Here is a 26,545-nt window from a genome sequence, read left to right on the forward strand (position 1 = left end):
TTGCGTGGTACAGGTGTCCTGTGACTAATAATCCTGTTTTGTATCTTAGCCCTGGAGTGGCTCCTCACAGAACTGGAGGATTTCCTGAACATCCTGGATAAGGAGAACCTGAGCAGTGCGGCAATCCTGAAGAAATGTCTGCTCTCCGAAATCCTCCAGATGTGCCTCAAGAACAACAGCAGTAAGTGATCCACTCTCATGTTACCTAGAGCCTATGAGACACCTGGAACCTATGAGACACCTGGAACCTATGAGACACCTAGACCCTATGAGACACCTACAACCTATGAGACACTTAAAACCTATGAGACACCTAGAACTTATAAGACACTTAAAACCTATGAGACACCTAGACCCTATGAGACACCTAGACCCTATGAGACACCTAGACCCTATGAGACACCTAGACCCTATGAGACACCTAGACCCTATGAGACACCTAGACCCTATGAGACACCTAGACCCTATGAGACACCTAGACCCTATGAGACACCTAGACCCTATGAGACACCTAGACCCTATGAGACACCTAGACCCTATGAGACACCTAGACCCTATGAGACACCTAGACCCTATGAGACACCTAGACCCTATGAGACACCTAGACCCTATGAGACACCTAGACCCTATGAGACACCTAGACCCTATGAGACACCTAGACCCTATGAGACACCTAGACCCTATGAGACACCTAGACCCTATGAGACACCTAGACCCTATGAGACACCTAGACCCTATGAGACACTTAAAACCTATGAGACACCTAGAACTTATGAGACACTTAAAACCTATAAGACATCCGGTGGGTTATTTATCACTAGACAGACTGGTTACGATAGGCCTATGACCCCTATTACTGCCGTTGGAACTCTCCTCTCCCCTTCAGATTTATTACAGTGGCTTTGGCCATTGCAGCCGGCCCAGTCCCCCTTCATGCTCCAGGTATTTGGGGTTCGGCAGTTTGGGGTGTGTGTCTCTGATGGGGGAGAGCTCCAGGTGTTTGGGGTTCGGCAGTTTGGGGTGCTCTGTGTGTCTGATGGGGGAGAGCTCCAAGTGTTTGGGGTTCAGCAGTTTGGGGTGCTCTGTGTCTCTGATAGGGAGGGAGATCCAGGTTTTGGGGTTTAGCAGTTTGGGGTGCTCTGTGTCTCTGATGGGGGAGCGCTCCCGGTATTTGGGGTTCAGCAGTTTGGGGTGCTCTGTGTGTCTGATGGGAGGGAGCTCCAAGTGTTTGGGGTAAAGCAGTTTGGGGTGCTCTGTGTCTCTGATGGGGGAGAGCTCCAGGTTTTGGGGTTCGGCAGTTTGAGGTGCTCTGTGTGTCTGATGGGAAGGATCTCCAGGTTTTGGGGTTTAGCAGTTTGGGGTGCTCTGTGTGTCTGATGGGGGAGAGCTCCAGGTTTTGGGGTTTAGCAGTTTGGGGTGCTCTGTGTGTCTGATGGGGGAGAGCTCCAGGTTTTGGGATTCAGCAGTTTGGGATGCTCTGTGTCTCTGATAGGGAGGGAGATCCGGGTTTTGGGGTTCGGCAGTTTGGGGTGCTCTGTGTCTCTGATGCGGGAGAGCTCCAAGTGTTTGGGGTTCAGCAGTTAGGGGTGCTCTGTGTCTCTGATGGGGGAGAGCTCCAGGTGTTTGGGGTTCGGCATTTTGGGGTGCTCTGTGTCTCTGATGGGGGAGAGCTCCAGGTGTTTGGGGTTCAGCAGTTAGGGGTGCTCTGTGGGGGAGAACTTGCTGCAGCAGATATCTTTTGCTTGTATTTTGCAGGTGGAGATGAGGAATACATCTACATGAACAAGGTGCTGGCTCCTGACTCCGACATCCCAGGAAAACCTGAGTCAGGTAGGTGCCAGCATTATGGAGTAAGACCCTTCCCCTCTTTCTGACAATGACTCCTATGTCCCTCTTCCTCCCACAGCTGATGGCTCAGAGCTTCTGGCTGAAAATTCACTGACCAATGGGGTGACAGCGCTGCCTTCCGCACCCCCCCAAAAGAGCCTCCCCGACCTTCCACCTCCGAAGATAGTGAGTAATGACAATAGATATAGGGGTACAAGGGGTACAAAGAGGCGGTCTTATAGGTAACAGTGTGGTGGTATATAGCGGTCTTATAGGTAACAGTCTGGTGGTATATGGCGGTCCTATAGGTAACAGTCTGCAGGTATATGGCAGTCTTATAGGTAACAGTCCGGTGGTATATAGCGGTCTTATAGGTAACTGTCTTGTGGTATATGGCGGTCTTATAGGTAACAGTCTGGTGGTATATAGCAGTCTTATAGGTAACAGGCTGGTGGTATATAGCGGTCTTATAGGTAACAGTCTGGAGGTATATAGCGGTCTTATAGGTAACAGTCTGGTGATATATGGCGGTCCTATAGGTAACAGTCTGCAGGTATATGGCGGTCTTATAGGTAAGAGGCTGGTAGTATATGGCGGTCCTATGGGTAACAGTCTGCAGGTATATGGCGGTCTTATAGGTAACAGTCCGGTGGCATATGGCGGTCTTATAGTTAACAGTCTTGTGGTATATGGCGGTCTTATAGGTAACAGTCTTGTGGTATATAGCGGTCTTATAGGTAACAGGCTGGTGGTATATAGCGGTCTTATAGGTAACAGTCTTGTGGTATATGGCGGTCTTATAGGTAACAGTCTTGTGGTATATGGCGATCTTATAGGTAACAGTCTTGTGGTATATGGCAGTCTTATAGGTAACAGGCTGGAGGTATATAGTGGTCTTATAGGTAACAGTCTTGTGGTATATAGCGGTCTTATAGGTAACAGTCTGGTGGTATATGGCGGTCTTATAGTTAACAGTCTTGTGGTAGATGGCGGTCTTATAGGTAACAGTCTTGTGGTATATAGCGGTCTTATAGTTAACAGTCTTGTGGTATATAGCAGTCTTATAGGTAACAGGCTGGAGGTATATAGCGGTCTTATAGGTAACAGGCTGGTGGTATATAGTGGTCTTATAGGTAACAGTCTGGTGGTATATAGCGGTCTTATAGGTAACAGTCTGGTGGTATATAGCGGTCTTATAGGTAACAGTCTTGTGGTATATAGCGGTCTTATAGGTAACAGTCTGTTGGTATATGGCGATCTTATAGGTAATAGGCTGGTGGTATATGGCGATCTTAGGTTGGAGGTATCTTTATAGGAATTTGTTTGTAAAGGTGAGCTTAGGGTAAGTAAGACCCCGACCCCCCATTGTTGTATTATGTACTTCTCACCTTCCTGCTGGACAGCGGTCGCTCATATCTCACCTTCACCGCCATCACATGTGGCCGGGTTGAGACACGGTATTTTTAGAAATAAGCCATGAGTAAATTCACAACTACTCAGTCACACGAGAAACCTGTAAGCCTATATGGCGGCTGAAGGATCCTTACTTATACCTGAATACTATGTGGCAGTATTATTTGGCCATTGTCTGATCGATGTTATTCACTATATGGCAGTATTAGGTAATTTTTAATAATATTTGGGCACTATATGGCAGTATTAGGCACTGTGTTATAATATTTGGGCACTATATGGCGGTATTAGGTACTTTGTAATCATATTTGGGCGCTATATGGCAGTATTAGGCACTGTGTTATAATATTTGGGCACTATATGGCAGTATTAGGCACTATGTTATAATATTTGGGCACTATATGGCAGTATTAGGCACTGTGTTATAATATTTGGGCACTATATGGAAGTATTAGGCACTTTGTTATAATATTTGGGCACTATATGGCAGTATTAGGCACTTTGTTATAATATTTGGGCACTATATGGCAGTATTAGGCACTGTGTTATAATATTTGGGCACTATATGGCAGTATTAGGCACTATGTTATAATATTTGGGCACTATATGGCAGTATTAGGCACTGTGTTATAATATTTGGGCACTATATCCCAGTATTAGGCACTATGTTATAATATTTGGGCACTATATGGCAGTATTAGGCACTATGGTATAATATTTGGGCACTATATGGAAGTATTAGGCACTGTGTTATAATATTTGGGCAGTATATGGCAGTATTAGGCACTCTGTTATAATATTTGGGCACTATATGGCAGTATTAGGCACTTTGTTATAATATTTGGGCACTATATGGCAGTATTAGGCACTGTGTTATAATATTTGGGCACTATATGGCAGTATTAGGCACTATGTTATAATATTTGGGCACTATATGGCAGTATTAGGCACTGTGTTATAATATTTGGGCACTATATGGAAGTATTAGGCACTGTGTTATAATATTTGGGCACTATATGGCAGTATTAGGCACTTTGTTATAATATTTGGGCACTATATCCCAGTATTAGGCACTATGTTATAATATTTGGGCACTATATGGAAGTATTAGGCACTGTGTTATAATATTTGGGCACTATATGGCAGTATTAGGCACTGTTATAATATTTGGGCACTATATGGCAGTATTAGGCACTGTGTTATAATATTTGGGCGCTATATGGCAGTATTAGGCACTGTGTTATAATATTTGGGCACTATATGGCAGTATTAGGCACTGTGTTATAATATTTGGGCGCTATATGGCAGTATTAGGCACTGTGTTATAATATTTGGGCACTATATGGCAGTATTAGGAACTGTGTTATAATATTTGGGCGCTATATGGCAGTATTAGGCACTGTGTTATAATATTTGGGCGCTATATGGCAGTATTAGGCACTGTGTTATAATATTTGGGCGCTATATGGCAGTATTAGGCACTGTGTTATAATATTTGGGCGCTATATGGCAGTATTAGGCACTGTGTTATAATATTTGGGCGCCATATGGCAGTATTAGGCACTGTGTTATATTTGGGCACTATATGGCAGTATTAGGCACTGTTATAATATTTGGGCGCTATATGGCAGTATTAGGCACTGTGTTATAATATTTGGGCACTATATGGCAGTATTAGGCACTGTTATAATATTTGGGCGCTATATGGCAGTATTAGGCACTGTGTTATAATATTTGGGCACTATATGGCAGTATTAGGCACTGTTATAATATTTGGGCGCTATATGGCAGTATTAGGCACTGTGTTATAATATTTGGGCGCTATATGGCAGTATTACGCACTGTGTTATAATATTTGGGCACTATATGGCAGTATTAGGCACTGTGTTATAATATTTGGGCACTATATGGCAGTATTAGGCACTGTGTTATAATATTTGGGCGCTATATGGCAGTATTAGGCACTGTGTTATAATATTTGGGCGCTATATGGCAGTATTAGGCACTGTGTTATAATATTTGGGCACTATATGGCAGTATTAGGCACTGTGTTATAATATTTGGGCACTATATGGGTAGTATTAGGCACTGTGTTATATTTGGGCGCTTTATGGCAGTATTAGGCACTGTGTTATAATATTTGGGCACTATATGGCAGTATTAGGCACTGTGTTATAATATTTGGGCGCTATATGGCAGTATTAGGCACTGTGTTATAATATTTGGGCACTATATGGCAGTATTAGGCACTGTGTTATAATATTTGGGCACTATATGGCAGTATTAGGCACTGTGTTATAATATTTGGGCAGTATATGGCAGTATTAGGCACTCTGTTATAATATTTGGGCGCTATATGGCAGTATTAGGCACTGTCTTATAATATTTGGGCGCTATATGGCAGTATTAGGCACTGTCTTATAATATTTGGGCGCTATTTGGCAGTATTAGGCACTGTGTTATAATATTTGGGCGCTATATGGCAGTATTAGGCACTGTGTTATAATATTTGGGCACTATATGGCAGTATTAGGCACTGTGTTATAATATTTGGGCGCTATATGGCAGTATTAGGCACTGTGTTATAATATTTGGGTGCTATATGGCAGTATTAGGCACTGTGTTATAATATTTGGGCACTATATGGCAGTATTAGGCACTGTGTTATAATATTTGGGCACTATATGGGTAGTATTAGGCACTGTGTTATATTTGGGCGCTTTATGGCAGTATTAGGCACTGTGTTATAATATTTGGGCAGTATATGGCAGTATTAGGCACTGTGTTATAATATTTGGGCACTATATGGCAGTATTAGGCACTGTGTTATAATATTTGGGCAGTATATGGCAGTATTAGGCACTCTGTTATAATATTTGGGCGCTATATGGCAGTATTAGGCACTGTCTTATAATATTTGGGCGCTATATGGCAGTATTAGGCACTGTCTTATAATATTTGGGCGCTATATGGCAGTATTAGGCACTGTGTTATAATATTTGGGCGCTATATGGCAGTATTAGGCACTGTGTTATAATATTTGGGCACTATATGGCAGTATTAGGCACTGTGTTATAATATTTGGGCGCTATATGGCAGTATTAGGCACTGTGTTATAATATTTGGGTGCTATATGGCAGTATTAGGCACTGTGTTATAATATTTGGGCACTATATGGCAGTATTAGGCACTGTGTTATAATATTTGGGCACTATATGGGTAGTATTAGGCACTGTGTTATATTTGGGCGCTTTATGGCAGTATTAGGCACTGTGTTATAATATTTGGGCACTATATGGCAGTATCAGGCACTGTGTTATAATATTTGGGCGCTATATGGCAGTATTAGGCACTGTGTTATAATATTTGGGCGCTATATGGCAGTATTAGGCACTGTGTTATAATATTTGGGCAGTATATGGCAGTATTAGGCACTCTGTTATAATATTTGGGCGCTATATGGCAGTATTAGGCACTGTCTTATAATATTTGGGCAGTATATGGCAGTATTAGGCACTGTGTTATAATATTTGGGCACTATATGGCAGTATTAGGCACTGTGTTATAATATTTGGGCGCTATATGGCAGTATTAGGCACTGTGTTATAATATTTGGGCAGTATATGGCAGTATTAGGCACTCTGTTATAATATTTGGGCGCTATATGGCAGTATTAGGCACTGTGTTATAATATTTGGGCGCTATATGGCAGTATTAGGCACTGTCTTATAATATTTGGGCGCTATATGGCAGTATTAGGCACTGTGTTATAATATTTGGGCACTATATGGCAGTATTAGGCACTGTGTTATAATATTTGGGCGCTATATGGCAGTATTAGGCACTGTGTTATAATATTTGGGCGCTATATGGCAGTATTAGGCACTGTGTTATAATATTTGGGCGCTATATGGCAGTATTAGGCACTGTGTTATAATATTTGGGCACTATATGGCAGTATTAGGCACTGTGTTATAATATTTGGGTGCTACAGTATATGGCAGTATTAGACACTTTGTTATAATATTTGGGCACTATATGGCAGTATTAGGCACTGTGTTATAATATTTGGGCACTATATGCCAGTATTAGGCACTGTGTTATAATATTTGGGCACTATATGGCAGTATTAGGCACTGTCTTATAATATTTGGGCAGTATATGGCAGTATTAGGCACTGTGTTATAATATTTGGGCGCTATATGGCAGTATTAGGCACTGTGTTATAATATTTGGGCAGTGTATGGCAGTATTAGGCACTGTGTTATAATATTTGGGCAGTATATGGCAGTATTAGGCACTCTGTTATAATATTTGGGCGCTATATGGCAGTATTAGGCACTGTCTTATAATATTTGGGCGCTATATGGCAGTATTAGGCAATGTGTTATAATATTTGGGCGCTATATGGCAGTATTAGGCACTGTGTTATAATATTTGGGCACTATATGGCCGTATTAGGCACTGTGTTATAATATTTGGGTGCTACAGTATATGGCAGTATTAGGCACTTTGTTATAATATTTGGGCACTATATGGCAGTATTAGGCACTGTGTTATAATATTTGGGCACTATATGCCAGTATTAGGCACTGTGTTATAATATTTGGGCACTATATGGCAGTATTAGGCACTGTGTTATAATATTTGGGCAGTATATGGCAGTATTAGGCACTGTGTTATAATATTTGGGCAGTATATGGCAGTATTAGGCACTGTGTTATAATATTTGGGCACTATATGCCAGTATTAGGCACTGTGTTATAATATTTGGGCACTATATGGCAGTATTAGGCACTGTGTTATAATATTTGGGCAGTATATGGCAGTATTAGGCACTGTGTTATAATATTTGGGCACTATATGGTGGTATTATTTAGGCACAGTGCAACACTATTATTTATTCATTATCTTTCCATATGTAAGTAGTGTTAGGCTGTAAATATATTAATGATTATTTTTTGCACTATGTGGCAGTATTTAAGCCCTATGTAATAATATGTTTAGCGTTGTATGGCAGTATTATTAATACACTATGTAACAATGGTTTGGGGGCACAGTATGGCAGAACGAGGCACTAGGTGATGCTATTTTCAGCACTGTATGGTACTATTTTTAGGAAGTATGTAATATTATGGCGGTATTATTCAGGTCCTGTGTAGTAATTGTTGGTCACTGTAATTGTATTAGTGTTTCGGGTGTTATCAGCAGTTACGGGGCGTAATATTGTCACTTCAGGTTTCTGCAGATGTTTCTCTATTATTAGAATTGTGTAGTTTTGTTTCCATTTTCTGTATTTCGCTTCCCTCCTCCTCCTCCATTTGTGCAGTGATCAGGACAGATGGAGGCGAGGGCCGGGTCCGTGGGAAAACCGCTGCCCTGGAATGGATAGAGGAATGCAGGGGCTGGGGAAACCCCGCAGTGACAGCACAGGATGAAGGGGGCGTAGAGACCCTATCCTCATAATATTCACCAAATCTCTATCACTATAATATTTGCTCTTTGTTATCCCTTTGTCTGCCCCAGGAAAAGCTGGGAGACCATTCAAGTACAAGCCCCACATCCGGTGGCTTTTTTGTCTTCACCCAGCTTTCCCTGAGTCCTGTAATCTGAGAGTCTGTCTAGGTATTTAGGACAGATTTGCCGTTCTGGATATTGGGAAAGCTGGGTGACCATCCTTTAAGAGATGGCATGAATTGTCCTTATAATGTGGCAGCAAATGAGGGAACTTTCCTCTTAATGCCATGAAATTAGAAGCATCCGAGGAATGAGGTGACGCAGGCGCTGCAGCGTGGGAAGTGGCCACGAGGGGATGGAGGCAGATCCAGGGGTCTCTCTTTATTATTATAGATTTATTATGCAGATTCCAGGGCGAGACTGGATTCTCTATATAATCTCATTGCAGTGGAGACGAGCGTCCACCTGGATTCAATTTAGAGGGAAGAAAATATTCCCCCATGTACAAGAATGTAACTACTATAATACTGCCCCTATGTACAAGAATATAACTACTATAATACTGCCCCCTATGTACAAGAATATAACTACTATAATACTGCCCCCTATGTACAGGAATATAACTACTATAATACTGCCTCCTATGTACAAGAATATAACTACTATAATACTGCCCCCTATGTACAAGAATATAACTACTATAATACTGCCTCCTATGTACAGGAATATAACTACTATAATACTGCCCCCTATGTACAAGAATATAACTACTATAATACTGCCCTCTATGTACAAGAATAGAACTACTATAATACTGCCCCCCTATGTACAAGAATAGAACTACTATAATACTGCCCCCCTATGTACAAGAATATAACTACTATAATACTGCCCCCTATGTACAAGAATATAACTACTATAATACTGCCCCCTATGTACAAGAATATAACTACTATAATACTGCCCCCTATGTACAGGAATATAACTACTATAATACTGCCCCCTATGTACAGGAATATAACTACTATAATACTGCCCCCTATGTACAGGAATATAACTACTATAATACTGCCCCCTATGTACAGGAATATAACTACTATAATACTGCCCATTATGTACAAGAATATAACTACTATAATACTGCCTCCTATGTACAAGAATATAACTACTATAATACTGCCACCTATGTACAAGAATATAACTACTATAATACTGCCTCCTATGTACAGGAATATAACTACTATAATACTGCCCCCTATGTACAAGAATATAACTACTATAATACTGCCCTCTATGTACAAGAATATAACTACTATAATACTGCCCCCCTATGTACAAGAATATAACTACTATAATACTGCCCCCCTATGTACAAGAATATAACTACTATAATACTGCCCCCCTATGTACAAGAATATAACTACTATAATACTGCCCCCCTATGTACAAGAATATAACTACTATAATACTGCCACCTATGTACAAGAATATAACTACTATAATACTGCCTCCTATGTACAGGAATATAACTACTATAATACTGCCACCTATGTACAAGAATATAACTACTATAATACTGCCTCCTATGTACAGGAATATAACTACTATAATACTGCCCCCTATGTACAGGAATATAACTACTATAATACTGCCCCCTATGTACAAGAATATAACTACTATAATACTGCCCCCCTATGTACAAGAATATAACTACTATAATACTGCCACCTATGTACAAGAATATAACTACTATAATACTGCCTCCTATGTACAGGAATATAACTACTATAATACTGCCCCCTATGTACAAGAATATAACTACTATAATACTGCCCTCTATGTACAAGAATAGAACTACTATAATACTGCCCCTATGTACAAGAATATAACTACTATAATACTGCCCCCCTATGTACAAGAATATAACTACTATAATACTGCCCCCCTATGTACAAGAATATAACTACTATAATACTGCCCCCTATGTACAAGAATATAACTACTATAATACTGCCCCCCTATGTACAAGAATATAACTACTATAATACTGCCCCCTATGTACAGGAATATAACTACTATAATACTGCCCCCTATGTACAAGAATATAACTACTATAATACTGCCCCCTATGTACAGGAATATAACTACTATAATACTGCCCCCTATGTACAGGAATATAACTACTATAATACTGCCCCCTATGTACAGGAATATAACTACTGTAATGAAAATTCAAATTCAAGGAATAGCTCAGCATCAGTAGTAAAAATCCATTCTTCTTTATTTCATTTAAATTAAAAAGTCCATAGCAAAGACCAACGCGTTTCAGGAGAATAATCTCCCTTAATCATGATTAAGGGAGATTATTCTCCTGAAACGCGTTGGTCTTTGCTATGGACTTTTTAATTTAAATGAAATAAAGAAGAATGGATTTTTACTACTGATGCTGAGCTATTCCTTGAATTTGAATTTTCACTATTTGTGTCCGTGGCCGGCGGACTAGGCTCTCTTGCATCCCAGAGGAGTGGAGACTGGATTACAGACTACATGTCCAGGTGTGTGAGCGCTTATACCTGTTTCCCTCTCATAACTACTGTAATACTGCCCCCTATGTACAGGAATATAACTACTATAATACTGCCCCCTATTTACAAGAATATAACTACTATAATACTGCCCCCTATGTACAGGAATATAACTACTATAATACTGCCCCCTATGTACAAGAATATAACTACTATAATCCTGCCTCCTAGAGGTGAGGTTGTGCGTGGTTTGAGCTCCTGAACTCTCTCAATGTCTGGAGCTTGCCCAGGGCGGGGCCACCCTGGGTGGGGAAGCTCCCCATGCAAGGCCCAGGCTCCAAGGCCTAATCCAGCACACCAGCAAGCTAAAGAAAGGGAAGAAAATCCCAAAGTTTCTGAGAATGTAAGCAGTGTCAGCAGTGATGTAAAGAAAGTCTGTGTGGAAAAAGATGCAGCAAAAAGCAAGACCCTGGTGAAACAAGCTGCCAGTGTGGGATCACCTGTGAGCAAAAGCAGAATGTTGGAAAGTCCAAAAGCAAGTCCTATGCAGAGTGTGCAGCAGCTTCCATCCCAGGCCTCAGGTGGACAATCCACCTCCACCCCGGGCAGGCAGAGGAGGACATCTCTTGAGAGACAGACCATCCAGGAGAACCTGAAGCAGCGAGTTGTGTTACCAGCTGAGCGCACCAGGTCTGGGGGAATGCAGGCTGGGAAGGAGATGCAAGGCGGCCATGAGGAAAGACCCAAAGGTGCGACCAGTGTGATACCTGCAAGACATCTGGGACCCAGTCACCCATCAGGAGATTGTGCAGTAACATCCACCGTGAAACTCCAGGATTCTCAGGACTTTGTGCAAAAATCACAGAGTTTGGTGCAAGGGAAGAGCGGTGGTAGTGCACCTAGAGGAAGCATCACAGTGAGTAAGCCGGAACGACACCCCAGCAGCAAACTGCAGCCCCCAGAGCCATCACCTGAGCTGCAGCCCCCAGAGCCATCACCGGAGCTCCAGCTGGCCGGGCAGATCCCAGCACTGGTGAGAAAGATGCAAGCCTTGAAAAAACAAAAGCTGTACCTGCAAAAACAGATAGATTGCACATATATGCTAAAGGCAGCGAACCCAGGGAAGCAGAACCTGCTGAACAACAAGCTGGACTCACTGGCCAAACAGCTTTCTGATACTGTGCGGGAGATGGAGGCCACTATTGAGCAGATGGGACCAGTTGGAGAGACCTTCAGGAACCAGCAGAGGTTTGAGGGAGACCAGGCCTCAACATCCAGGTCTGAGACCCCACAGCCCCACGTGAGACCCATTCTGCAGCCAGCAACACTGCCTTTTGAGGAGGGAGAAATTTACAAAAAGAGGCAACAACAGCCAAGTCCTGCAGCAGCTACAAGTAAGGTACTACAAGTCCCAGCAGTCCCTAAAGAGGTACTACAAATCCCAGCAGTCAGACCTGATATCAGCAGTGAAGTGGAGGAGGCACCACAAGTCCCAGGAGACAGCACACTGCAGGAGGACTCTGGACTCATACCTGAAGGTAACACTGTAGCTGCACCCCAAGGTATACCTGAGCAGGACTGTGAGGTGCAGGATACATGTGAGCAGGACTGTGAGGTGCAGGATACATGTGAGCAGGACTGTGAGGTGCAGGATACACCTGAGCAGGACTGTGAGGTGCAGGATACACCTGAGCAGGACTGTGAGGTGCAAGATACATCTGAGCAGGACATTCAGGGCTGTGATCAGCAGTCCTGCAGTAATGATGATAATGTTGCTGATATGCCTGATATTGCTGATGTCTCTGTTGTTGCTATTTCTGATGTCTCTGTGTGTGATAATGTCCCAGCTGAGGAGTCATCCCAGGTACAGTCTAGGGCAGCTGGTGACACAGAGAGCCCCGATGTTGTGGAGGGTGCGGGACAGTCAACAGCTGAGGAGTTCCCCCCCCACTAGTCACACCACAGACAGCAGAGCCCCATGGTCCGGGTGGTCAGCAGGCCCATGGAACGGGTGGTCAGCAGCCCCATGGTCAGGGTGGTCAGGAGCCCCATGGTCCGGGTGGTCAGCAAGGCCCTAGTGCAGATGGTCCACAGCCCACACATCCCCCACAGCAGGACAGGGGTCAGTCATCAGGGAATGCGTGGAGTCGGGGTTCCCCATTTTTCTCCTCCAGCACCCATTACACCGGCCAGGCCTTCAAGAGGAGAAATGTTGTCCGGTTTAGGCATAGAGGGGCTAAGGAAGATCTACCTGACAGGAGGCATGTGGTCAGGGACATGTTGTGTACCCAGATGGGATTCCAGCCAGCCGACATCCTGGCCGTAATAAATCTTCCAGACAGACAGGGGTATGATATCAGCTTCAAGCTGATGTCTAATCTGGACCGGTTCTGGGCTCAACAACCCCGCTACAGAGATACTGAGGGGTGGAACAAGTTTAGTTTCATTCCCATATCCAAACTAGATACTGCAATTGTCACCATCATGTTCTGGAACGAGTCTGTCCCCCCTCAGGACATCATCATATGGCTCAAGAGACATTGCACCCTCATGTCAGACATGACCAAGACCAGGGATGAAGATGGGATCTGGACCGGGGGGTGGAGGGTCCTGGTTAAATTACATCAGAACCAGAACATCACCCATCACCTCCCCAATTCATTCTTTATCGGCAGAGAGAAGGGTGTATGCTTTTATGTCGGTCAGCCCAGGTTATGCTTTAGGTGTGGGAGATCAGGTCACGTAGCGAGTAACTGCACCACAGTGAAGTGCACCCTGTGCGGGGACCTCGGCCATGTGAGCGCCAACTGCAAGACCATCAGATGCAACCTTTGTGGTCAAATCGGTCACCCCCACAGGGACTGTCCTGAAGCCTGGCACAACATCTGTAGGGACCTCCCTGATGAAGAACTGATGGAAGGGGCAGATTTACCAGAGGAGGAGCAGGAGGAGGAGGCGTTATTATCAGGATCAGTGTGTACTGTGCCAGAGACCCCAGATATTAGTGGTGCTGCCCCAGACCACCCAGACACAGGTAATATTGAGGGGGACATGGAGGTAGTGGAGCAGCCAGTGCCTGTCCCTTCCGTTGCCCCAGCACCTGCCACCAAAGAAAATAGTGGTGTTAAAAAGAGAAAAAAGGACAAGAGCACCAGGAAACCTGAGACTGCATGGACCACTGTTAAAAAACCCTCAAAAATGCAAGTGCAGAGTCAGGCTGATGTTACTGTAACCAATATTAGGTACAGTGTACTGTCCGAGTCAGATGGGGAGGAGGAGATTGAGAGAGAACTGAAACGTATGATGGAGGAATATGATGACGACCCAGGGGGGGATCCTCCCACAAAAAGGAAACCCCTTAATGCTGAATCTCAGTCAGTTTGGGATATGGAAGCCGGTAGTCAGGAAGACAACTCTGACTCTGATTTATGATGATGGGGATGCTCTTTCTATTTCTTCTCATGATGGCAGACTTCCATCTTTCTGTGATCACCAGCAATGTGAATAGCATTAGGGCTAGAAGGACCAGACATGTTGTATATGAACATCTGAAATATCTCAATGCCGATGTGTTTTTCTTACAGGAGACCCGTTTAAACACCTTGGGTCTCATACGAGAGGCGGAGAGAGATTGGCAGTCTGGTCCTTCCTTTTGGTCGCTGGCTGTGGAGCCTTATGCCGGAGTCTCCATCTTGTTTAACACCCATGATGTCACCGTCCACAGACTCACAGAGGTATCGATGGGACGGTGCCTGCTGCTAGAGGTCACCATCAGAGGCAGAAGACTCCGGCTCATTAACATCTATGGCCCACAGACAGTGACCGAAAGGACTCAGCTTTTTAATGATGTGAAGCCTTATCTGTTCACATCAATTCCTGTCATCATGGCCGGGGACTTTAATGCCACCACTACCACCAGGGACAGGAACAGTAGGCCCCTTACCAGGGACTTGTAAGGTCCTAAATAGCATAATTCAGCAGTCTGGCCTGTCTGATGTTTTTGTACAGGGTGGTAGGAGTCCTAAGTTTACTTACACCTGTGCAGGACGAAGCAGTAGGATAGATCTCGCTCTGGTGAGTCCTACTGAAGCCATCAGTGAGAGAACGGAAAGAAATGTCCCATATTCGGATCACTTGGCCTTATACTTTTGCTTGGGTGCCACTAAGTATCCTGATGTTGGTAGAGGGCTATGGAGACTTAATTGTAGTCTACTAGATGATAACTCTGTACAGGAATATATTTACTCTTTTTTCCGAAATCAACGTGACAGAGTGGATTTTTACAATAACATGGCTGACTGGTGGGAGGACGTCAAGGAGGAGATCCGGTCCCTCTTACAGAGACTGTCAATTAAGAAGGGGAGAAGTAAGTACAGCCAGTATCTGAGACTGCGTAAAGAATTGGAGTCACTCTATTCGGCGGGTGGGGATGACCAACAAAGGATTGACCGGCTGAAATCTGAGATAAGGCAGTATCAGTACAGTAGGTACACCTCCCTGGTAGTGGAAAGGGACTATGGCACCCGAGGGGCATCTGATCCATTTGAGAATTGCCGGGAGCGTGTGGAGAAAAAACTGATCGCAGGTCTCACTGACTCCCAGGGTGTTTTACAAGAGTCTCGGGAGGGAATCCTGGGGGTGGTGAGATCTTACTATACTGACTTGTTTCAGAAGAAGGCTTTGGATAAGGAAAAAGTGACCCAATTCTTGGAGGCAACTCCAGGCCCTGACACTAGAGAATTGGACTTTTCTCCTTTGACAGCAGGAATAACGGTGGAGGAGATAAAAGAGGCCATTGATAAGTTAAATCTGAAGAAGGCACCAGGTCCTGACGGTATTACAGCAGAATTTTATAAGAAGTTCAGAGACCTCTTAGCTCCAATCCTCGTGGATGTTTACAGAAATTGTCTAGAAAATCACCTGATGCCTCCATCCATGAGAGTGTCCTCCCTTATTCTGCTGTCCAAAGGTAAGGAGCCTAGTGACATCAAGAACTGGAGGCCGATCGCCCTCTTGAATGTTGATAGGAAGATTTTGGCAAAAATCCTGTTTTCTAGATTAGTCTGTTTGTCCCCGGCACTGTTGGCAGGCTCTCAGTACGGCACAGTAAAAGGGCGGAACATCTCTGGAGCAGTCATCTCCATAAGGGAGATGTTTGAGAGATGTAAAGCTCTGAGGTGTGGGAGATATGTTGTAGGTCTGGACCAGGCTAAAGCCTTTGACAGGGTTGATCACGATTATCTATGGGCAACTTTATCAAAGTACGGTATTCCGGGACAATTTATAGATTGGCTGAGAACTTTGTATAGAGAGGCAAAGAGCTTTCCTCTGATCAATGGTTGGCAGGGGGGCACTTTCAGGGTAGAGGCAGGGGTGCGACAAGGTTGTCCCCTGAGTCCACTGCTGTATGTGTTTGCTATCGATCCGTTCCTGAGATCACTGCAGTGGTGTGATTTTCAGGGGGTGCCGGTCCCCCATTGCTTGCCCCTGGATGTTGTTGCCTACGCGGATGATGTGACTGTGGTGATATCTGAACCTCGTGAGGTGGAGATGTTGTCTGCAGCCATCAGAAGTTACTCAGAGGCCTCCGGGTCTCTGGTCAACCTTGAGAAGAGTCAAGATTTCTGGACATTGGATACTGCTCCTGGCTTTGATCTGCCACAGTTCGCAAAGGCCTCCACCCATATTAAAATTCTTGGGGTTAAATTTGGGAGGGAAGATAATTCCACACTAAATTGGGAAGAGAAGTTGGATACCGGAAATGTAAAGGTTCAGCGATGGAAGAACTGGAGGCTGACCTATAGAGAAAGGGTTGCTCTGCTGAAGACTTACCTGGTCCCTGTCTTCCTCTACGTCTCTGTCGTCTTTCCTTTGCCAGAATCTTTCTCCGCTAGGCTCTTTAGCCTGTTCTTCCAGCTTTTATGGGGGAACAGGTTGAACCCAGTAAAAAGAGGGATCACCTACCTGCAGAGGAGAGAGGGTGGACTGGATATGTTAAATCCAAGGGTTTTCTTTGACTCCATGTTTCTGAAAGTTAATTTTGGTTGCCTGGACTCAAATAATGGTCTCCTGTGGGTAAGTAGTGTCAGGGACTGGATATTGCCTTTTGCAGAGTCTTGGATGCGAGGCGGCAATCTCAAGAGGGGCCGATGGACTCCTGGCTTCCTCCCCCAGTATCTGGAGTATGGGATACGGTGTTTAAGGAAATGGGGGATAGAAAAGTCTTTTATTGAGAGTAATACCAGGAAAGATCTGTACTCCAGAGTCTGTAGGACCTTCTATTGCTTACAGCTGGCAATTCCAGACTGTCCAACCACCACCCTACAGGACAGTCTGAGGTTCTTGAATGGTCGGAGGCTGCCCCATAAGTTCGGTGACATCGCCTGGCTCTCATTACAGGGAAAGCTCTTTGTAAGGGGAAATCTTAAGTTCCTGAGTGTGGCAGATCGTATGTGTCCCCTCGGGTGTCAGACAAAGGAGACTATGGTCCATTTTATATCTGAGTGCTGGGGTGGACGGAACATCTGGCATGAAATATCCACCAAGATAAGAATCCCATCACTGCAGTCCCTCAGGTACCCAGAGATCCTCTATGGTGTGACACCTACTGTACCTAACATCAACCAGGAGACCATGTACATAGTGATCCAGGTCATCAAATATTATCACTGGCACATGAGAACCAGAGTGTCCATCCATAGCGAGCCATTCCACCATCATAAAGCCATAAGCCTCATCATGTCCGAGCTCAGGTGGATCCAGTCATTAGAGGTCAGGAAAAAGGGGGAGAATGTAAGACTCTGGAGGAACATCCATCTAGACTGAAATATGTCTGATTATATAATGTGGATGCATATGTTTTCTTATGTTTTTCTTTGTTTTCCCTTCAGCCAAAATGGACTCTTAAGTTACATTTAATATAAATTTTATTGTTTGAACATGTATGATTTATACTGAATGATCTATTATTTATTTTGATGGAAAAGTATTTCTGTATTTATGTTTGTTTTATACTAATAAAAATTGCCCCCTATGTACAGGAATATAACTACTATAATACTGCCCCCTATTTACAAGAATATAACTACTATAATACTGCCCCCTATGTACAAGAATATAACTACTATAATACTGCTCCCTATGTACAGGAATATAACTACTATAATACTGTCCCCTATGTACAAGAATATAACTACTATAATACTGCCCCCTATGTACAAGAATATAACTCCTATAATACTGCCCCCTATGTACAAGAATATAACTACTATAATACTGCCTCCTATGTACATGAATATAACTACTATAATACTGCCCCCTATGTACAGGAATATAACTACTATAATACTGCCCACTATGTACAGGAATATAACTACTATAATACTGCCCCCTATTTACAAGAATATAACTACTATAATACTGCCCCCTATGTACAAGAATATAACTACTATAATGCTGCCCCCTATGTACAAGAATATAACTACTATAATACTGCCCCCTATGTACAAGAATATAACTACTATAATACTGCTCCCTATGTACAAGAATATAACTACTATAATACTGCCCCCTATGTACAGGAATATAACTACTATAATACTGCCCCCTATGTACAAGAATATAACTACTATAATACTGCTCCCTATGTACATGAATATAACTACTATAATACTGCCCCCTATGTACAGGAATGTAACTACTATAATACTGCCCCCTATGTACAAGACTGTAACTACTATAATACTTCTCCCTATGTACAGGAATATAACTACTATAATACTGCCCCCTATGTACAACAATATAACTACTATAATACTGCCCCCTATGTACAAGAATATAACTACTATAATACTGCCCCCTATGTACACGAATATAACTACTATAATACTGCCCCCTATGTACAAGAATATAACTACTATAATACTGCCACCTATGTACAGGAATATAACTACTATAATACTGCCCCCTATGTACAGGAATATAACTACTATAATACTGCCCCCTATGTACAAGAATATAACTACTATAATACTGCCCCCTATGTACAAGAATATAACTACTATAATACTGCCCCCTATGTACAAGAATATAACTACTATAATACTGCCCCCTATGTACAGGAATATAACTACTATAATACTGCACCCTATGTACAGGAATATAACTACTATAATACTGCACCCTATGTACAAGAATATAACTACTATAATACTGCCCCCTATGTACAAGAATATAACTACTATAATACTGCCCCCTATGTACAAGAATATAACTACTATAGTACTGCCCTCTATGTACAAGAATATAACTACTATAATACTGCCCCCTATGTACAAGAATATAACTACTATAATACTGCCCCCTATGTACAAGAATATAACTACTATAATACTACCCCCTATGTACAAGAATATAACTACTATAATACTGCTCCCTATGTACAAGAATATAACTACTATAATACTGCATCTGGTTTGTGGAGCTTTTCAGGGACCAGGGGAAGCTGGGTGACTTGTCACATGTATCTGTTATGTGGGGGTTCCGGGCTTTGGGGTGTTGTACTCTGCTTGTTACTGCTGTAGGATCTGCTAGATCATTGTCACTGGTTTCTTCCATGTCTTTGGGGTACTGCGCCGGATTCTCGGCCTCATTCTCCTTTTATTATCTGAGGTCCTAACCCTTATCATAAAGTCATGTGACAGGATCAGGGATATACATATATATATATATTGCACTGCACTTATGGTATCCATTGCACTCAGCTCTGGCCTTAAAGGGGAACTCCAAATCTCACATAACACTGCTGCCACCTCCACAGGACACTAGTAATGCAGGTAAATGTACTAATCGTTTGCTTTCATGGAATGTCCCATGATGCATCACTTTTGGGGTGGAGCTTAGCATCATGTGACTTGCTCCATGATGCGATGTAGCTGTCACACAGGTAAGTCTCCATCCTGTGATGCTATGGGAGACTCCAGAATTCTCCTTTCTTATTACACAGCTGGAATTAGACAAGTGGGCGGAGTCAAGCAGTATAATGTTACAGTGTAACCTCTTTATTTTGTCAGATCACAGAAAAGGTGCAGTCCCCCAGAGCGGACACAGTGGAGGGCTACTATGAGGAGGCAGAGCCCTACGACCCCTCACTCCAAGGTAGGTGATTCCTGGCATCTTGTTGTACTACAGTCACATCCAAAGCTGCATTTACTGCTGTAATGTTACAAAGTATCTTTCACTCCTGTTATTTCCAGAGCTGCATTTTCAGTGATCCAGTTCTCTAATCACATCCAGAGCTGCATTTTCAGTGATCCAGTTCTCTAATCACATCCAGAGCTGCATTTTCAGTGATCCAGTTCTCTAATCACATCCAGAGCTGCATTTTCAGTGATCTAGTTCTCTAATCACATCCAGAGCTGCATTTTCAGTGATCCAGTTCTCTAATCACATCCAGAGCTGCATTTTCAGTGATCCAGTTCTCTAATCACATCCAGAGCTGCATTTTCAGTGATCTAGTTCTCTAATCACATCCAGAGCTGCATTTTCAGTGATCCAGTTCTCTAATCACATCCAGAGCTGCATTTTCAGTGATCCAGTTCTCTAATCACATCCAGAGCTGCATTTTCAGTGATCCAGTTCTCTAATCACATCCAGAGCTGCATTTTCAGTGATCCAGTTCTCTAATCACATCCAGAGCTGCATTTTCAGTGATCCAGTTCTCTAATCACATCCAGAGCTGCATTTTCAGTGATCTAGTTCTCTAATCACATCCAGAGCTGCATTTTCAGTGATCCAGTTCTCTAATCACATCCAGAGCTGCATTTTCAGTGATCCAGTTCTCTAATCACATTCAGAGCTGCATTTTCAGTGATCCATTTCTCTAATCACATCCAGAGCTGCATTTTCAGTGATCTAGTTCTCTAATCACATCCAGAGCTGCATTTTCAGTGATCCAGTTCTCTAATCACATCCAGAGCTGCATTTTCAGTGATCCAGTTCTCTAATCACATCCAGAGCTGCATTTTCAGTGATCCAGTTCTCTAATCACATCCAGAGCTGCATTTTCAGTGATCTAGTTCTCTAATCACATCCAGAGCTGCATTTTCAGTGATCCAGTTCTCTAATCACATCCAGAGCTGCATTTTCAGTGATCCAGTTCTCTAATCACATCCAGAGCTGCATTTTCAGTGATCCAGTTCTCTAATCACATCCAGAGCTGCATTTTCAGTGATCCAGTTCTCTAATCACATCCAGAGCTGCATTTTCAGTGATCCAGTTCTCTAATCACATCCAGAGCTGCATTTTCAGTGATCCAGTTCTCTAATCACATCCAGAGCTGCATTTTCAGTGATCCAGTTCTCTAATCACATGCGTCGCTCACGGGAACAGTAACCAAAATTTGGTGCAGATCTGGCAGTGACTGATATGGCAGAATTTTGAATGCAGCTCTGGCAGTGACTGGAGACTTGTAAATCAAGGCCAGAACATGTGACCCAGTGAATCCTGTCCTTATAACCTGTCCCCAGTCTAGGAGCAGGAGAGATGAGCGCGCGCTAGTGTTTCTTTAAGAAACTGAGTCATAGAAACTGGAGCGTAAGCGAAGGACACGGACGGCGATAATAAGGATTATTTACATGACCAAATCCAAACATTTTGTATGTAAAAAACAAGTTATCATCTCTGCAATGTGATCAAGAACAGCTGCAGTGTACAGCATGTGGGGCAGCATGGACTGCCTTATATAGAGCAGGAGGAGCTGAGCGGATTGTATATAGTGTCCTATCTGCAGGCAGCATGTGATAGAGCAAGAGGAGCTGAGCAGATTGTACATAGTGTCCTATCTACAGGTAGCATGTTATAGAGCAGGAGGAGCTGAGCAGATTGTACATAGTGTCCTATCTGCAGGCAGCATGTTATAGAGCAGGAGGAGCTGAGCAGATTGTACATAGTGTCCTATCTGCAGGCAGCATGTGATAGAGCAAGAGGAGCTGAGCAGATTGTACATAGTGTCCTATCTACAGGTAGCATGTTATAGAGCAGGAGGAGCTGAGCAGATTGTACATAGTGTCCTATCTGCAGGCAGCATGTTATAGAGCAGGAGGAGCTGAGCAGATTGTACATAGTGTCCTATCTACACGGAGCATGTTATAGAGCAGGAGGAGCTGAGCAGATTGTACATAGTGTCCTATCTGCAGGCAGCATGTTATAGAGCAGGAGGAGCTGAGCAGATTTTATATAGTGTCCTATCTGCAGGCAGCATGTTATAGAGCAGGAGGAGCTTAGCAGATTGTACATAGTGTCCTATCTACACGGAGCATGTTATAGAGCAGGAGGAGCTGAGCAGATTGTACATAGAGTCCTATCTGCAGGCAGCATGCGATAGAGCAGGAGGAGCTTAGCAGATTGTACATAGTGTCCTATCTGCAGGCAGCATGTTATAGAGCAGGAGGAGCTGAGCAGATTGTACATAGTGTCCTATCTGCAGGCAGCATGTTATAGAGCAGGAGGAGCTGAGCAGATTGTACATAGTGTCCTATCTGCAGGCAGCATGTTATAGAGCAGGAGGAGCTGAGCAGATTGTACATAGTGTCCTATCTGCAGGCAGCATGCGATAGAGCAGGAGGAGCTTAGCAGATTGTACATAGTGTCCTATCTGCAGGCAGCATGTTATAGAGCAGGAGGAGCTGAGCAGATTGTACATAGTGTCCTATCTGCAGGCAGCATGTTATAGAGCAGGAGGAGCTGAGCTGATTGTACATAGTGTCCTATCTGCAGGCAGCATGTTATGGAGCAGGAGGAGCTGAGCTGATTGTACATAGTGTCCTATCTGCAGGCAGCATGTTATAGAGCAGGAGGAGCTGAGCAGATTGTACATAGTGTCCTATCTGAAGGCAGCATGTGATAGAGCAAGAGGAGCTGAGCAGATTGTACATAGTGTCCTATCTACAGGTAGCATGTTATAGAGCAGGAGGAGCTGAGCAGATTGTACATAGTGTCCTATCTGCAGGCAGCATGTTATAGAGCAGGAGGAGCTGAGCAGATTGTACATAGTGTCCTATCTGCAGGCAGCATGTTATAGAGCAGGAGGAGCTGAGCAGATTGTACATAGTGTCCTATCTACACGGAGCATGTTATAGAGCAGGAGGAGCTGAGCAGATTGTACATAGTGTCCTATCTGCAGGCAGCATGTTATAGAGCAGGAGGAGCTGAGCAGATTTTATATAGTGTCCTATCTGCAGGCAGCATGTTATAGAGCAGGAGGAGCTGAGCAGATTGTACATAGTGTCCTATGGGACCTGTGTCGCAGGTTATGGGACCTGTGTCGCAGGTTATGGGACCTGTGTCGCAGGTTATGGGACCTGTGTCGCAGGTTATAGGACCTGTGATAGAGGCTATAGGACCTGTGTATTAAATGTCCTACATTCCTTCATGATGACAATAGAAAACATGTCTCTCCTCTGATGATTATTTCCCACGTTGCGGCTCCAGTTATCAGTGCACAGGAATGAGAAGAAGGAAAGTTTCCTACATAAAGGTCAGGGAGCGGCAGCGCGGCCCCCGATCATCTGCTCAGGGATTAGTGATGTCTGTACGTCACATCTGTTCTGATGTATCGGCTTTGTATTGAGATCCTCTTACACTGAGGTCAGTATTGGGGGCAGATATCTAGGATGGTACTGCCCCACATAGCGTGTTCTGGGGAGCAGCTACACCAAGACCTTTGTATGTCTGAGGGTCCTAAATATACAGAAATATGTAAGAGAGAGACTCTCACGCACAAACACTTCTGATTCTAGCATTTGTTTTACTGTCTTGCTACCGAGCTGCATTGCTCAGTATTGCTCTATAACATTCTCCATGCTCTTGCTTCTGTGTGATGGGGTGGTTGGTTAGATAAAGGAGCCGCTGCAGGGAGACAAAGGTTAAGTGACATGACACTGCTTGGCTAGATCTACAGCGAAATTGCTTAGTATTGCTGTATAACGTCCTCCATGCTGCTGCTGTCTATGAGATTCAATTACAGAAGGATAGAGGAGTGGGATCTCCCCTTCACTGTACATAGAATAGCTCATAGCAGCTCGTCTACATCTCCTCTGGAGCGCAGCGCTGCCTCATGGTAGTTGTGGGACTGTCATAGTTATTTCTGCAGCTTCTAGATAAACCTCCGGGACCCCTAATCCTGTGTCCTTTTCATGGATACGGTCTATCAGGACAGCAGCGGATGTTATTTTTCCGGGATAATGTGGAAAGTTCCACCTCCTGGTTATCGGGATCCTCTCATCCCTCGGATGGAGGAAACTTCTCACTGATTATATGGAATCCATAGGGGATCGGATTATTGGAATGCACGTAGGGGAGACCAAGATAGATATAAGAAGATTCCACGTCACAAATAAATACAATTTCTGTACAATGTATCTATAAGAGATAAAGGGGCACATTTACTAAGAATGGTTCAGACTGCAGTGTGTGGCTGACCAGTGTATAATGCAGGGGGCGCCAGACTCAGGATTTGTGGCGCACGTTCTTCTTGAATTTGACACTCCCTGAAATGGCCCGACAGAGGGCACCCCTTTTTTTTCTGGTCCATTTTTCACACTTCTGTCGGACTTGCCCTATATGAAGATCCGCCATCAGTCTTATAAAAAAACTATGCTCTCCTTCTGGCTTCTTCTACTCAGCCCTGCGTCCCTGTCTTCTGTTCTTTCGGCTCGGGCGCATAACTATGATGCGGCTATGTCCAGGCCGTGTGACATCATAGTTTAGGTGCCCTGTAGGCCCTTACACTATGACGTCACACGGCCGCGACATTGCTGCATCGCCCGGGCCCGAAGGAAAAGACTGAGCCGCGGGGCCAAGAAGAAGACGGAAGGTGAGTATAGCCTTTTTTTATTTATTTATTTATTTTTTTTGAAGGGAGTCCGGCTGTGGACATAACCATAATGATGGAGGGAGCATCTGGGGTGGAGATTTCAGTAAAGGCAGACTCTGCTGGTGGACACAAATGCAGGTTCTACTGTGGACATTTCAGTAAAGGGGGCATCTGCTGTGGACATTTCAGTAAAGGGGGCATCTGCTGTGGACATTTCAGTAAAGGGGGCATCTGCTGTGGACATTTCAGTAAAGGGGGCATCTGCTGTGGACATTTCAGTAAAGGGGGGCTCTGCTGTGGACATTTCAGTAAAGGGGGGCTCTGCTGTGGACATTTCAGTAAAGGGGGGCTCTGCTGTGGACATTTCAGTAAAGGGGGCATCTGCTGTGGACATTTCAGTAAAGGGGGGCTCTGCTGTGGACATTTCAGCAAAGGGGGGCTCTGCTGTGGACATTTCAGTAAAGGGGGCATCTGCTGTGGACATTTCAGTAAAGGGGGGCTCTGCTGTGGACATTTCAGTAAAGGGGGGCTCTGCTGTGGACATTTCATGAATGAGCAGAGGCTGCATTTCCTATCCTAGGGGTTGTCCTGCAGTCAATGTTAGAGTGTAAGGGGGAGTTCAGAGCACAGAGGCCGGGGGAAGCCAGGGGTAGCATCTACATCTCCGACACTGTCTGGAAGATCTGGTCCGGACGGCAGGCGCGGTGGATAGTTTCAAGCAGTTCAGGAATGTTCGGCTTTATTAAATAGATGGGTTATATGAGCACGATTGTAGGTCATCATTAAATTACCTTTATAGTAACAAGATTAAGTCCTAACATCTGGACACTTGTTGGTTTGGACGCTGGTGGGGGCCTTGTCATGTGAACACATGGGACACTTATCCACCATTGATTGTAACGTCATCCTGTGCCACTGTTTTCCAGAGGATGGAGACGCGGTCAGCAGCTCCTACGAATCTTATGATGAAGAAGAGAATACCAGAGGGAAGTCAGCGGCGCAGCAGCACCAGTGGCCGTCCACCGAGGCCTCCATTGAGCTGATGAAGGACGCCCTGATCTGCGCCTTCCTCTGGAGGAAGCGGTGGCTGGGACAATGGGCCAAGCAGCTGTGTGTGATCCGGGACAATCGTCTCATGGTGAGGACCTTCCCCTCCTCCTCAGATCACCATTCCCTGCTCATGGACAGTAACACCTTGATCTCACATTTCCCTCCTCAGTGCTACAAGAGCTCCAAGGAGCACAGTCCACAGCTGGACATCAGCCTCCTGGGCTGCTCCGTGACCCACAAGGAGAAACAAGAGCGCAAGAAGGAGAACAAGCTGAAGATCACCCCGACCAATGGAGACGTGATCGTCCTGGGGATGCAGAGCAAGGAGCAGGCGCTGCAATGGCTGAAGGTGACGTCCGGACCTCCTCCTCCACCCAATCTATTACATGGGGGAACATTT

At 44.1% G+C, this 26,545-nt stretch overlaps 1 protein-coding gene across 1 annotated transcript in view; it reads left to right on the top strand.

The window, feature by feature from the left end:
- The window catches only part of AFAP1L2 (actin filament associated protein 1 like 2), a 75,923-nt gene that overhangs the window by 26,409 nt on the left and 22,969 nt on the right, over window positions 1-26,545 (top strand). Inside the window, exons 2-7 of the mRNA XM_072131170.1 lie at window positions 50-181; window positions 1,756-1,830; window positions 1,907-2,013; window positions 20,294-20,378; window positions 26,022-26,233; window positions 26,315-26,494. Of these exons, the coding sequence (XP_071987271.1) occupies window positions 50-181; window positions 1,756-1,830; window positions 1,907-2,013; window positions 20,294-20,378; window positions 26,022-26,233; window positions 26,315-26,494 (791 nt within the window). The remainder of the gene's footprint in view (window positions 1-49; window positions 182-1,755; window positions 1,831-1,906; window positions 2,014-20,293; window positions 20,379-26,021; window positions 26,234-26,314; window positions 26,495-26,545) is intronic.

The sequence above is a fragment of the Engystomops pustulosus genome, chromosome 11 (genome assembly GCF_040894005.1).
Source record: "Engystomops pustulosus chromosome 11, aEngPut4.maternal, whole genome shotgun sequence".
In the NCBI taxonomy this organism is placed as follows: domain Eukaryota; kingdom Metazoa; phylum Chordata; class Amphibia; order Anura; family Leptodactylidae; genus Engystomops; species Engystomops pustulosus.